At 40.3% G+C, this 13,949-nt stretch overlaps 1 protein-coding gene across 2 annotated transcripts; it reads right to left on the bottom strand.

Moving 5' to 3' along the window:
- Positions 1–1,116: 1,116 nt before the first annotated feature.
- On the bottom strand, positions 1,117–13,649 carry Gmnc (geminin coiled-coil domain containing). 2 transcript variants are annotated; one of them, XM_006248531.5, is made up of 5 exons: positions 11,641–13,649; positions 9,417–9,591; positions 7,707–7,795; positions 6,684–6,800; positions 1,117–4,692 (listed from the first exon to the last, which is right to left on the bottom strand). In XM_006248531.5, the coding sequence occupies exons 1-5, from the start codon at positions 11,641–11,643 to the stop codon at positions 4,069–4,071; spliced, it is 1,008 nt and encodes a 335-aa protein (XP_006248593.1). In that variant the 5' UTR covers positions 11,644–13,649; the 3' UTR covers positions 1,117–4,068. The 2 variants fall into 2 exon arrangements, with proteins under 2 accessions (XP_006248593.1, XP_038944876.1); XM_039088948.2 differs by having other exon boundaries at positions 1,117–4,046.
- Between the last annotated feature and the right edge of the window lie 300 nt (positions 13,650–13,949).

Here is a 13,949-nt window from a genome sequence, read left to right as displayed (position 1 = left end):
GTGAGGCCATTGTTGGGGTTCATCGGTGTTACAGCTGGGTAGGACTAGTAGTTGCATTCCTGCCTGGGAAGCTTGCATGCACCTTCACTCCAATGAAAGCTAGTTCCCAAGAAAGGCTTTCAGGTTAGGTCAGCATGGATCCTTGAGTTCTGTATCAGAAGTGCATGGCCTCTTCATCAAAAGATTCTCTCCATCAACCAAAAGGAAAAGCAGCAGTTGTCTATATTGTTCAGGGAGTCTGTTTATCCCATTTTCCCTTCATGTCATTTATATCCTGCTATTCCCCTAACAAGCACCCACCATAATCGAAGTATTTACTGTTCTGCTGCATTCATTATATTCTTGTTTAAGTTTCATTCAGAGAGAAATTCAGTCAGTTTTCTCCAAGACAACCCCCCCAAAATCAAATGATGCTACAAAAATAAAATAAAATCCTGACACTGAAAAAATCTCTGTGTATTCCTGCCAGATAAATATTAATACTTTCCTTGTGAATGATGGTCTAGAATAGATCACAAGCTTGGGACACTGCTCAGTTTCTGTGTGCAATAATTCTAGTCAGCTAATTATTCCACTTGGCCAAGCCCACCTTCCTTCTATCATTTGGGACAATTATAGGTGAGAAGATCAGAAAAGTGTTTTATGAGATGAAGCTTGCCTTTTACATTCACAGAACTTGTCACAGCCTGTGTTCTTTCATGTTTGTTTGTGCAAGCACCTCTTTATTTCAATTTAAGAATCTGCTCCCAATTATAGCCTCTCTCAGGAAAGATTGCCATGACCAAACCTTGAACATGGATTAGTTCCCATTGGAGCAGATGGCCCTTCTTGAGAGCCAGCAGTTTCCTTGCCTTTGATGAAACATGTTCAAGTGGTGCTTCCCATTTGCAGCTAATATGTTGTATCCTAATATCATCATTAAAGCCTGTCATAGGTCATATCAGGTAAACAGTTTCTCCCTTGTTAATAATTGTGCTTTTAAAAAACTGATTTGGAAAGGAAAACCTATTTTATGATGCAAAATATATAGCAGAAATAGGTTCAAAATTCTCTTTCTTAGAACACTGTTCCACTCACTGCAAATCATTTCCAAAATAAGAGTCAAAAGGCAATAAAATAAGTTATGTAATTTATTGGTCATAGATTGATTACAAAGTTGACTTATATACTTAGAAATAGTTCCAATCAAAAAAAATCTTAGCATTTACACTCCAAGAAGTAAATTGTTCTTGACATTTATAGATATTTTTGTAAGAATTAAAACCAAATGTCTATGTCCATCTAAGAAAATGAAGATTTAAACATATTTTAAAACATAGGTATGCCATAAATGTATATTATAAGAACTAAACCTATCAGGTTGATTCATAAATAAGTCAAAGCAAAGATATTGGGTTTGTAAGGGTAGAGAAGGTGGATCTGGGAGGGGTTGGAGATATTAGTCATCAAAATACATTATATAAAATTTTGAATAATTAATATAATATTATTAATATGATTAAAATCAACATTAGATTCAAATTCTCCTGTGAAGGTAGGTTTAAGACAGTTGCACTGATTAAGCATTTGATCCCTTTTAGGCCACAGATTATTCAAAAGTCTCACTTATATACCTGGAAAAAGGAAACAATCAGTAACCCTAAGTCCCAACGATACTAATCCAGCTATAAACATGTTACAAAATTAGTGCAAATAGAGAAGATTATGGTTACAACCTAGAAGGAGCGATATCTATTTTTGGAAATCATTTCTACCATGTGAAAGTGCCCATCCCATTCAGCAAAAGACAGGGTTTTCATTTGTCACTTTACCTTGTAAAATATTAAGTGGATGGCTGGAGAGGAAAGATCAACCCATAAAAGTCAGAACATGTACTCACATAATGAAATTTGGAATTTCTTACACATCAACAAAATGAGAGTCTATATGTAACTCAAATAAATATGAGAAATTTCAAGATATAATTGCAAAAACTATGTGGTAATCCCTCTGTTACCACCTTTTATATTATACATCTAAACAAGTTATCAATGGGATGTAACTTCTATACATTAGGCTGAGACAAAGTTGATGTGAAATGATCTCAAAGCTGTGATGTGTATGTGGCTGTTCTTTGTGTCCCAAAATACTGTGCTGAACTTGAGTATTTCTTCATGGCATACATCACACAATACAGTGCTTAAACAACGTAACATAAATATTTGTTTGCCAATTTGATTTTCTGTGTATTCGACTTTCAAAGTAATTGTGTTATTTACACAATTCCTAGCAGAGTAACACACAATCTATTCTAATGTTCACTTTGTTATTCTAAAATGAGATTGACATTACCCACCAGGGATGTGGATACTAAAATGTAAAAGGAACTCTTTTGAAAAGGAAGCTTTTAAAAGTTCTATCGCTCCATAAGTTATGAAAACACCCCAGTGAGTACCAGTAAACAAAACTGATTAGCGATAGAAATTATAACACAGATTCTTTGAATTTTATGATCAAACTAAAACAGAGAACAAAGACCAAAAACCAAAGGCACATCTTTCTAACAAAAAAATTACAGTCAGTAGACATTTCAGACGTGCTTTCTGTGAAGTGACAGGATGAGGAGGATGATGGAGAAAGAAATAGTAATGAACTGTGTGCAGACAGTACAGGTGAATGTCCATGATGTATGATTAATTCTGACAAGAACAGGGTGGAAAGGAAACAAACACGTGGGAACATTTCTTTAATCTAGAAAAGGATGAATCCTTGCTGTTAGGATTTGCATTCAACCTATGCACAGTCTGAGAATTAATTCGTATCTATTGGTAGATGCAAATGATTCTCTACCAGGCTCACTAACACACAAAACTGGCTGATGCTGAAAAATATATGAGAACAGAATTGGTGATGCTACAAATAGATTGCTTATCATCATTTTTCTTGTTTTGATTGTATATAAACCCTATGCAATGCCTGCATCACTTACCAAAATTAAAGGGAATAGGCTGGGATGTTATTTTGGACTGAAGCTGATGGAACCCACACAAACATTCAGAATGTTAGTGGTTTCCTAGTCTTCTGCCTGTAATCTAGAGTCAGAAAAGTCAAACCTTCACACAAATCAAATAGCTTTTTCAAGGTTAACTGGGGCGCTGTTGTTGATCTTGGGACATATGTCACTGTACCTTGTCCAACACAGATACTACGTATTCCATAAATATTTTGGTGGAATTGCTGAATGAAGGGTGAACAAGGGTAAGACAACATCAACTTACTGTTCCAGTGAAACAGTTGTCAGGCTCTGTATAGTTTGGGAAACCTTGCTTTTTTTTAAAAAAAAAAAAATTAAAGTCCCTCAAAGAAGTTTGTACCGTATTGCTCAAAGAAACAATGTTAGCTGCCAATAGAGATTAATATACCACGTGACACTTTAAAGCAGATGCAGTTCTTTTGACTGCTGTAATCTGTCATTGGTATTGCTTATCAGTGAGGTTAGCTTTGTTTAAGAGACACTCACTATGGTACATTTAATTGTTTGATCTTCCATGGATATGATGTTACTCACATCCACCCTGTGTCTTCAGTAGTGCCAAAGGGCAGTACCCCCATCTGTAAACATCCAGTGGCAAGTATGTGAAAGAGAATTGGGACTCACTCTAAATGTAGCCTTCAGAAATAAAGACAAGCAGAGGATGAATGGAAGCCAGGTTTACACTTTGACTGAATATGATATACTGTTAAACTGGCCATAATTGGAAAAGAACAGTTTTGTCTTAAAAAACAAAAACAGAAAAACAAAAATGCACCGGTAATTAGAAAATATATTCCCAGGCACCAGACAATGAGAGAAGGCCAACAGCAGGTATGAACATGTAAATGGGTCAAATATGAGTAAAGGAAGAGCAGACCCATTAGTGTGGTTTATGAACAACCATACGCTACAAGTTTACATGTGTAACCTAAAGGAATATTGGCAGTGGCAAGAGGCAGGCAAGGGCTGCTGTGTTCTCAGTGGTCAAGTCCTTATGCAAGAGGTCTTCGTAGATGGAGATCCTGGCAGTAGTCTGTGATAGAAGAAGGGAGTCACTAGGTCTGCTTAGGGACCCAGGTAAACTTCCAACCTCCCTCCTCATCTCGACACACAAAGGCTTGTCCCTGGTGGAAAGAATGCGTTTTCACATTGCAGTGAGGGCTCAAAGAAGTGGAAAAGGCCACCTCTGTCTTGTTGGGTGACACATCTGCAGTGTGGTAAGGAAGAGTTTGCACCCTTACTGGAGGATTAGAAAGCCTAGGAAAACTGAAACAATCATCCTGGTGAGTGGAGGTTGTATGTGAGGCATGCGTTCTCTGATGTACATAGTCAAGGTGTAGGTCTCTGGGGACATTAGCATAGCCAACTTCATCGTGTACAAACTGGGAGGATGTACTGGGAACTGTTCTGAGATGAGAGGCGACAGCGGTGGCACTGTAGTTAGCTGGTAGGGTGTCATCAATGGTGTTGAGGTCTTTCAACCCAAGGGTTTGAAGAACCCAGGGGTCCACATGGGGCCCAGGTTGTTGTTCACAGTTAGTAAACTCCGTGGAGAGGTTTCTCTTGGCAGTTTTGGACTGGGGAATCTCAGTAGGGGGGTGTCTGTGTTCTTTGGGTTTCCTCTTCTCTTTCCTGAGTTTTCCAAACACTTTGGAAAACTCATCCGATGACAACAATTTCTGGAAAAGCAATATTGGAAAACTATACCTCCTGCAGATACTTACTGTTCTCCCGATTACTTAGGGAAAAGGGCTGAATGTCTTATGGATTTCCGCATAAGTAAAACTAATCAATTAGCTACTGTTTGTTGCATAAATATTCTTAATAAATTGCTACTTTAATTCACATTCTTTACTCGGTCTTTAAAAGTTGAAGGAAGCAGATATCTGTAAGATTTCAACTAAGAGAAGGAAAAGCTGATGTTAATAGTAGGTGTCACTTATAAAACTTATTTATAAGTAAATAAAATAGGACCATCATTTATAAACCATTGATTATATGTTTTTCCTCGTTGGATGCAGATGCTATCAAAGTGATTAATAAATAAAGTAAGACATAGTCATAAGAGTGATTGACTGAGTACTCCTTAGCCTAGATTTAAATCTCATTCATCTGAATCTAGACAGAACCACAGATTTAAACACTATAAACCACCTCTTACTTTTATTATATTAACTTTCAAAATAATCCTATGTGATGTGTTTCATTATTCTAAATTTAGAGACCTGATATCAAAAGGGTTAAAGATAATATCACTTTAATAAATTTATAAAATACTTTTTATGGATTAATAACCAATGTTAGGATTTCAGAGTAGCAACTGTAAAAATGTGTTTTAGTCAAAGCTAAATAGATTGCAAAGAAATCAAATTTAGTGACTCTTTGAACTGAAAAGACAGGTGGTAGCATCAAATTTAGATTAATGTCATAGTTTGTCTATAAATGAGATCACTGATGATCGATACATTAATGAGAGTGAGGGCAAATGCGAACTGAAATGTGAAATAAAAGAAGGAAAAACAAAAATGCTTAAAGGTGAGATATGTATCCTTGAGTTAAAGTAGTTCACTTAGAAGTCCAAGAAAAATGGGAAGAAAGATAGAATGCTGGTGTATCCCTCATCACCAGTGGGGACACAGGTGGGCGGGGGAAGGGTATGTGTGTGTGTGTGTGTGTGTGTGTGTGTGTGTGTGTGTGTGTGTGTAGGCCTGAGGCTGAGTTGGGTAGGTGTCATTCTCTATCACTCTTCACATTATATTTTTATGCAGAGTCCCTCACAGATCTTCCAGGATGGCTGGCCAGTGGGATTCAAGGGTCTCCTCAATTTCCCTGTAATCTCCCGGGAATGCAGACGAATACCAAAACTTCTAATGGGAACTCTCCAGGGTCTAAATTCAGTTCTTCAAAGATGCCTGAAAATGCTTTACTTACTTAACTGTCTCTACAACCCGCACCCTGCCCACCCCCGCCCCCCCCCCACCACCAGGGCTCTTTGCCCATCCATTTACAAATTAAGATAACAAAGGCCCTGTAGTGGGTTGAATAATAATGGCCCCTGAGACTCCGCAGGAATTTAAACGGTTGGCCTATAGAGAGTGGCACTATTAGGAAGTGTGGCCCTGTAGAAGTAGGGGTAGCTTCGTTGGAGGATGTGTGTGGCAATCTCTTCCTGCTGACTTGGGATGCAGATGGAGATGTCCTAAATCTCTGAACTGTAAAAGGCAACTCCAGTTAAATGCTTTGCCTTATAAAAGTTGCCATGGTCATCGTGTCCCTTCATAGCAATAAAACCCTAACTAAGACAGGCCCTAAGGAAGAACTTTAGCTAACATCTAACACATACTTTGAACTATTGACATTTTTTTCACTTGATTTCTACTCCAATATTCCACATTTAATAACACCAGGGTCATCAATTCCTCTAACTTGTGTCCTGAAACAACTTCCTTGATGATATCTAGTTAAAAATTGAAACTAGAAACTTCTGGGAGATGGTATATATAAAAATCCTGTTGAAGCCATATATATCATGAAGGCTAGATAACGATCCTATTAAGTTCCATGTAGGCACCTTGTTCAAGTAAACATTGTGTGTTTAGTCATGGGGTATTACGTGATGATTCCCTTGTCAACTCACTGTCTTGAACTTGTAAGACAGATAATTACATACCTTGGCCTTCTCTTCCAGACGTTTAACCAAAGTGGAATTCAGGTATTGTCTGAGGTGATTATTCTCTTCATGTAGCCTAGCAAGTTCTTCCTCCTTCTGTAGTAGAGTATCCTGGAGCTGCAGGAAGCACAAAAAGGTGAAGGGTGCTCCCAGGTGTTGGTTTTGTAACCTAATAATAATTCACTGCTCCCCAACCTTCTTAAACTTGATTGTTCTTGTTTGTTTTATGAACATAGTTTCAAAGAACCCTACTCCTCCGAGTCCTAAATTAAATCCACACTCCCTACCACCTGATTGTTCAGTTTTGTGCACCGAATATTCCATTCATTGCAAAGTATTTAGAGAGATCAGATGACTCTCAAAACTGTAACCACAGGGAATTAGGTGGGTATGGAGGAAAGTGAGCCACACGGAACTGTTTAAACATAGGAAGGATAGTAAGAAGGTTTGACTGGACTCCTTCCTTGCACGTTTATGAGAGAGAGAGAGAGAGAGAGAGAGAGAGAGAGAGAGAGAGAGAGAGAGAGAGGTGTTGTGACCTTGCTTCCCCCCCCACACACACCAGCACCAGACTGGTTTGTCTGTGTGTGCAATAAATAAGACTGCTCCTCAGGAAGAGTCACAAATGAAACCTGGAGAAGGAGTGATCTTTGGAGTGAAAACGTTTATCATCATCCCTCCTCTCAAAGATGAGCTATGTTTATGGTTGGAAACATTACTGTATTCCTTCTTTGCTCTTGGCAGCAGCCCAGAGAGTAGGGCTGCTGAAATATTCCACAGATAATATTAAAAAAAAATGGTGAATTGAGAGGTCAGTCACTGGCTTTCTTGGAGCCACTGTTTCTGTGAGTTTGTTCATCTAACCATTATCTCTTTGGACACACAACACTGAGCCACTGTGATTTTTTTAAAAGTAGAAATGATATAAAACTAAAAATCAATATGAAAAAAGGGGGGGGGACTCAGGAAAGAATGGGATTTATGGACTTGGATAGTGTCAATATTCTGGATACTTATCCATACCTGTTTATTTCTGTAGAGCTGGGATGAGAGCTCAGTCTCTTCCCATGAACACGAGTCAGGAACAGGGAAACTGAAGCCACTGGGCGATTCTATGTGAAAACAGAAAACGAATGAACACATGCAGGACTGTGTGATTGAAAACTCGATGAATGAGTTTGAGTGTTTAATAGACTTAGTTACTTCTCTCTTACACAGGAAAAGACACGTTTCGAAGATGTCGGAAGAAAGAAGTGAGGAAATATTTATGGACTGCCTGCAAAAGTGACCAAAAAGATGCCCTCTCAAGAGAGCTCAGCACCTAGAGTGGGATGTACATGCTTGCTGGCTAAGGGAATACAGGCTACGTCTTCCCTCTCAGTACCTCATAGGAATATTGACTGACCCTGCTTTCCACTAGGCACAATATTGTGGTTCTACCAATCCTTTCTCGTGTTTATGATATTTTCTGAGTTTTAGCATTTGATGATATTTAATTCTGTGATCAAATCCTACATTGTAAAGCTGCCTTTCAACTTCACTCTGCCTACTTGTGACCTGTGAAAGGGCAGAATTTGTTGAGAATTTTATGCTATGGTATGATAACATTTTCCAGCATCTGCTTATTTATTAATTAATGCTAGACACTTAAACAAGGACCTTGTATATGGTGCAGAAGTCCTCCATGGCCTAGCCAAATTCCCAGCTCTTACTGCCAGTTACGTCAGTGATATGCTTCTTGTTTCTCTGAACAATTTCATGGAGATTTCCCTACCAAATTATACATGATCTATTTCAAGTGTTCATATCTGTATATTTTAATTTTTTTCAAAAAGGTTTATGTTTTTCATAATTTACAGCAACTATACCCAGCAATCAAAACTGTTTCTCGCACAATCTCAGTTGTGACATGGGCTGGTTTTAGCATAATGTTGCTGAAACGTTTAGTATTAAATCACAATGGTGAGCAAGAAAATAAAAATAAAACTTGGGTTCACATCCTGAGACATTCTACTTCTGCTTTTGCTTATAAATAAAAAGACCAGACTGAACAACTTCTTCCGTGCCTTATGTGTTTGTTTTTGCTTCAGCATCTTGTCCTAAACATTTCAGTTTCCAAAATACTTTGGGACGGAGTAAATGCATGGGTCTTTGATTTGGTAGTGCCTGAGAGTTTTACAGAAACCACACATTAATATAGAAATCCCTTTAATATGCATAAGCGCCAGCCCAATGTACTCTGTATAATTTCCATCAACATCGGACATCATTCTAAAGTTGAAGTGCACATGTGAAAGGGAAACGGTTGTTTCTATGTACGTAGTACTGTTCTCAGAATCTGTGCTATGAAATAAACATTGTTACTCATTCTTGATTTTTCCTCAAGGTCCTAAGGATCTCACCAAATTACTAAATAAATGCTCCACCTGATACCTTGACTCCAAATATGTGCTGTTTATGAAACTTTGTTATAGACCCAAAGTTAATCCATGAGTTGGAAACCCCTAAGAATTACACAATGTAGGGAATAACAAGTTATCTAACACAGAAGAGGGAAGACTTTCATTTTTCCTAGTTGATGAGTACAGAACAACCAGATTTATCCCATAAAATGCAGGAGTTTGGGGGCTTACTCGAATTCCCTACAATATCTCTTTTTCTGTAGCAGTTCAGCCCTATCATGGGGATTGCGAAGAGGCCCATTCTCACAGGGAAGCATAAGAGTCAACTTACCCAACACATGTGGTGCCTGTTGGAGCTCAGAGTTGTCCAGGAGACCAGCAGCCCAGAAAGAGACCCAAGTCTCCTTGGAAACGTCAACACCAGATTCTGACGTGGTAGTGGAATACGGGCAATTAGAACTCTGGCCTCCTACAAAATACTGATCTTGGCAAGGCAGAATGGTGTTCTGTAAAATTCAGCATGGTGGGGATGTGGGGATGGCATGACGGCAGGTGGGAGAGGGAGAGAGTGGGAGAAACAGAGAAATGATAAGCGGTGAAGCAAACAATGAAGGTGATAACTACAGGTCCAACAATACATGTTGTGGTTACAATTACAAGAAAAAGGGAGTAGGATCTCTGAATTACCCAGTACTTTCCTAAGGCCTTTTCCCAGAGTAAGTAGCATTGGATGGACCTGGCGAGTAAACATCAGAAGATTATTTCCTACTATACGTACTCAGTTCAACCCATAAGCTACCCAGAAATTAAATAAAAAGAAGATTCAAAAATAGAAGAACTATTTGTAACTCTGTAGGAAACATCTTGATTGTGTTTCTAATAGCCTTGGGAGATAAGGATCACAGACTGCAATGTGTTGAGAGAGAGAACACTTCTGCATGGTATCATAGCAACTAACTTCCTAGACTGGGAATCTGAACCAGGTATGTGCCTTATACCATAGGAAGCCCAATTTAAGCTTATCCCCAACTAGCTAACAAATGAATGAGACTCAGACTGTGGTTATTTTATTTGGCTTTGACAATCACTGAGGTGGGGGGAGCACCTAATGTAATTTTCTAACTGCTGACCTGGCTACCTCCCCAGCAGTGTACCCCAGATACTTGCTGTTTCTCCTGGCCACATGCTCATGGCTCATCTCCCCTCACCAAGGCTTCCTCCTCTCCTCCTGTTCTTTTTCCTTCTCCTCCTCAGCTCTCCTCTCTCCTCTAGCCTCTCCAGTCCCAACCAGGTAACTCAAATCCTTCTAGTAATTGGCCAGTTTTATTTAACCAATAGCTTTAAATTAAGGACGAAGTTTGCACAACAAAAGCTTGTAATTTACTCATAGAGCTAGATGTTCTGGTACGGAATTTAGCATCACAATACGTAGCAACAAAGCAAACCTCAACATGATGGTTGGATGACAGATACGTGGATGGACATACATATATAGGTATCTATGTATACAGAGGTGATTACATACATTTTCCCCTCAGCTACAGTCACTGGGTCCTACTGTCGCTCCATGTCAAAAGTTGAGAATAAAGGCAGTGTGCTCTAGTTTCCACCATCACTAAAGCTTGGTACCCTTTCCAAGTTCTCTTGCCACCAGTAGCTTCCTGGCATGCTTTCTGCACTGTGTTCTGATTCACTGAACACCTTCCTGCCCCGCCCCACTCACTCCTCAAACCTCAGATATGGTCTTTCCAAATGTCCATGCAGGGCAGGCAGGCTGCCCTAAGTTGTCCAACAGCCCACTCTTAATTATGTGTCAATGTTTAATCAGGTAAAAGACATCTGTGGCAACAGAGGACAGGTTTGAACAAACTTTTTGAACACTGTCAGTCTGTTGCTGCCTTGAAGACTTTCTTAGACATAACATAAATAAAGATACCAGAAGAGAAAGCAGAAAGGAGGGAGAGGAAAGGAGGGAGAGGAGGAGGGGTGAGGAAGAGGAGGAGGAAGGAAAGGAGGAAGAAGAAGAGGAGGAGTAAGAAAATAAAACTAAGTTATCATTGAGTCTCTAGACTAACACTTGGGCTCTGCTCCCAGCGAGTGAACTTTTAGAGTACAGCTTGGGCAGCCGTTGCCTAAAGAAATGCAGCCAAAGGTTTATCAAGTGCTGTGTTCTTTTTTTCTTTCTAAAAGTATGTTTGTAGACTCTTTTCGGAGGTTATTATTGGAATCAGAGCTAAGCTATTATGCAATTGACACCCGAGAGGAAAACAAACCCCAAAGGCTCCTAAGCAGTTCCAATCTAAGTGTTTGCAAATGTGGGCATCAGCTGGAGGAACAGGTGGGGGGGAAAGAAAGTCTGTGCGGGGTGAGGGCAAATGGGTGGGGTAGGGAGGCAAATGTGCAAAGAACGGGAACAGAGAATAAAAGGGGTGCCTATTTTAATTGGAAAGTACAAAGGCATCTCCCAAAGAGGAGTATATTTGAAATGCAGTTTACTGTCTTCCAGGGCCCCCAGGTCCTGGCAGCAGACCAGTTAAGGCCAGCTCCTCACTTACCATGTCGCAGAAGAAAGCGCTGAAGATACTAGGCTCACTCAACTTTCTCTTAAAGCCAGCCTTAACTTTAAACGGGACTGCAGGGAGGAGCAAGGAGGCGAGTTCTAATCCGCCGGAGCTGCCAGTGACGCGCGCGAGGCTCCTGGCCGGCGCTGCTCTCTGATTTAGTAGGAGGCTGTCAAACAAGGTGACGTGCGTGCCTAGGGAGCCGCCCAACCTAAGCCACGGCCACTCCCGAGACACCCGCACTGGGACGTGAGATCTGCGCGTCTCCTTGCGGACGCGGAGGCAGCATCCAAGGCACGCCCGCCCGGTCAAAGCCTGTGCCTGTGTGAGCTCAGTCTACAGAGTCTACCTGGCGCGGTGGCAGCCGGCGATGGGGTCTTGGCTGCCCTGCTCGCTCTGCGCCACGCGCCCAGCAGCCGGCAGGGCGGGGCCGGGCAGGGCGGCCAGCCAGCCCCCGGAGGCATCTGAAGGCCAAACCTTGGTCTCTGCACAGCACTAAAGCCCATCCAAGGGGCCCTGGTGTGAGTGGCGCTCTGTGCATTCCCTGGTCACAGGATAACAAGTGATGGTAACTTAATAGCAGCCACTAGATTTTATTTTATTTTTTTCATATTTAATGCAAGAACCCAGTTCTTGCAAGGCTTAAATGTAAGGGGAAAATGTATAAAGTCTGGAATATATATTTTCCAAGACATCTATCATGAACCATGGCCTGCAAAAGTACTGAATAAAATTTGTTCAAACAGTGAATTAGAGTTTATAGTTAGGAATCTAAAGTGGTTTTCGCTCAGTTGGGCTGATGCACGGCACAATTATATAAAACAAAAAATATTAATATTAAGAAAAATAATGTCTGTCAATACTTCATAGCATATTTTATTTCCCTATCTTTTATTTTATCCTTATATGTATCTCTACAATGTTCAATCTAGGGATGACAGAGAAGCAATGCCTCCTTTAGGCAAACCCCAGTAGGCAACTCTCACTTGTGCTGACCATTTAAATGGACGTAAAGTAGTGGATGACTAGGGTCCAGCTCCAACAAGCCTGGGAATATCCCTAGAGGTCTCGAAGGCACCCTGACAGGCATCTGCACAACACTGTCTGTTGCTGTTCAAGTCACAGAACCAAGGAGTGGACAGTGCTCAGCAACAGATAATATACACATGAGGAAAATATATAAACCAGGGAGCCTTATTTAGCTATAAAGAATGACATTATGTCCTTTGTATAAAAAAAATGCTAGTCTTAGATACCATAATGCTAAGTGAAATAAGCCAGAGCCATAACAAATACCTTGTATATTCTTTTTTATGAAAAGAGTCTCTATTTAAAGTGCATGTATATGAGTATGTGTGTGTGTGTGTGTGTGTGTGTGTGTGTGTGTGTGTGTGTGTGTGTGTGTGTGTAAGGACCAGAGTGTGGAAGGGACAAGAGAGAGTAATGGGTGTAAATATTAGCAAAGTACATTCTGTACATGCACGATTAGGAAGCCCGATATTTTGTACAATGAATAAATGCTAATTTAGAAAAACGCTAAAGAGGTGGACAGTCAACATAGAAGCCATGTTGACTCTCAGTGTAAAAGGGAAGCCCTGGGGGTAAGAAAGTGAACACTGTTAGCACAATATGTGAGTGTCAGTCTTGGGTTTTGGACTTCAGGCTAAGCCGTCCAAACTTCATTCTACCTATCGCAAGAACATTGCATTCAACGCGCTACACACAGATGTGTGCGTAATTGGCACAGTTACGATACCAATTTGCACTTCTTTCAAATTCATAGGTTGAGGCTCTGGTGCCAGTGTTAACTAGATTTAGAGAAAGGTTACTTCAAGAACAAAGTTTAAATGTGTTCATAAGAGTAGACCTTATGCCTGGTGGTATTATCAGAAGGTAGACACACCAGGGACCTGGGATGGCACTCAAACAAAATGTCATAGCAGGACAGAGTTTACAGACATCTGTTTGGGGTTCAAGAAGGGAAAGCTCAGGAAAAAACATGTGCCCAGCAGAAACCTCGATGTTGCACTTCCAACCTCTCTGAGAGCCAGGCTTGACCTACTATAGCATGACTGCTAGGTAGCCCTGGCAAACTGATATGGACGTGACACAGAAACTGAGAACCAGAGTTTGAGTCCAGATTAAATATTTTGTTCTTTAGAGAAGAAATTAACATTTCTTTGTTCTCTTCCTCTGTCTATAATAGAATTTAGAAAAACTATGAGGTGACTAAATGGCTCAGTACCCCCACGATCAAGAAAGGTATAGAGGAGGGAGTTGAGAATGTGTCAGACTCAGTGGTA

This window comes from Rattus norvegicus, chromosome 11, assembly GCF_036323735.1.
Source record: "Rattus norvegicus strain BN/NHsdMcwi chromosome 11, GRCr8, whole genome shotgun sequence".
Lineage (NCBI taxonomy): Eukaryota > Metazoa > Chordata > Mammalia > Rodentia > Muridae > Rattus > Rattus norvegicus.
The sequence above is the reverse complement of the archived record's forward strand: the minus strand, read 5'-3'. Positions and strand labels throughout refer to the sequence as shown.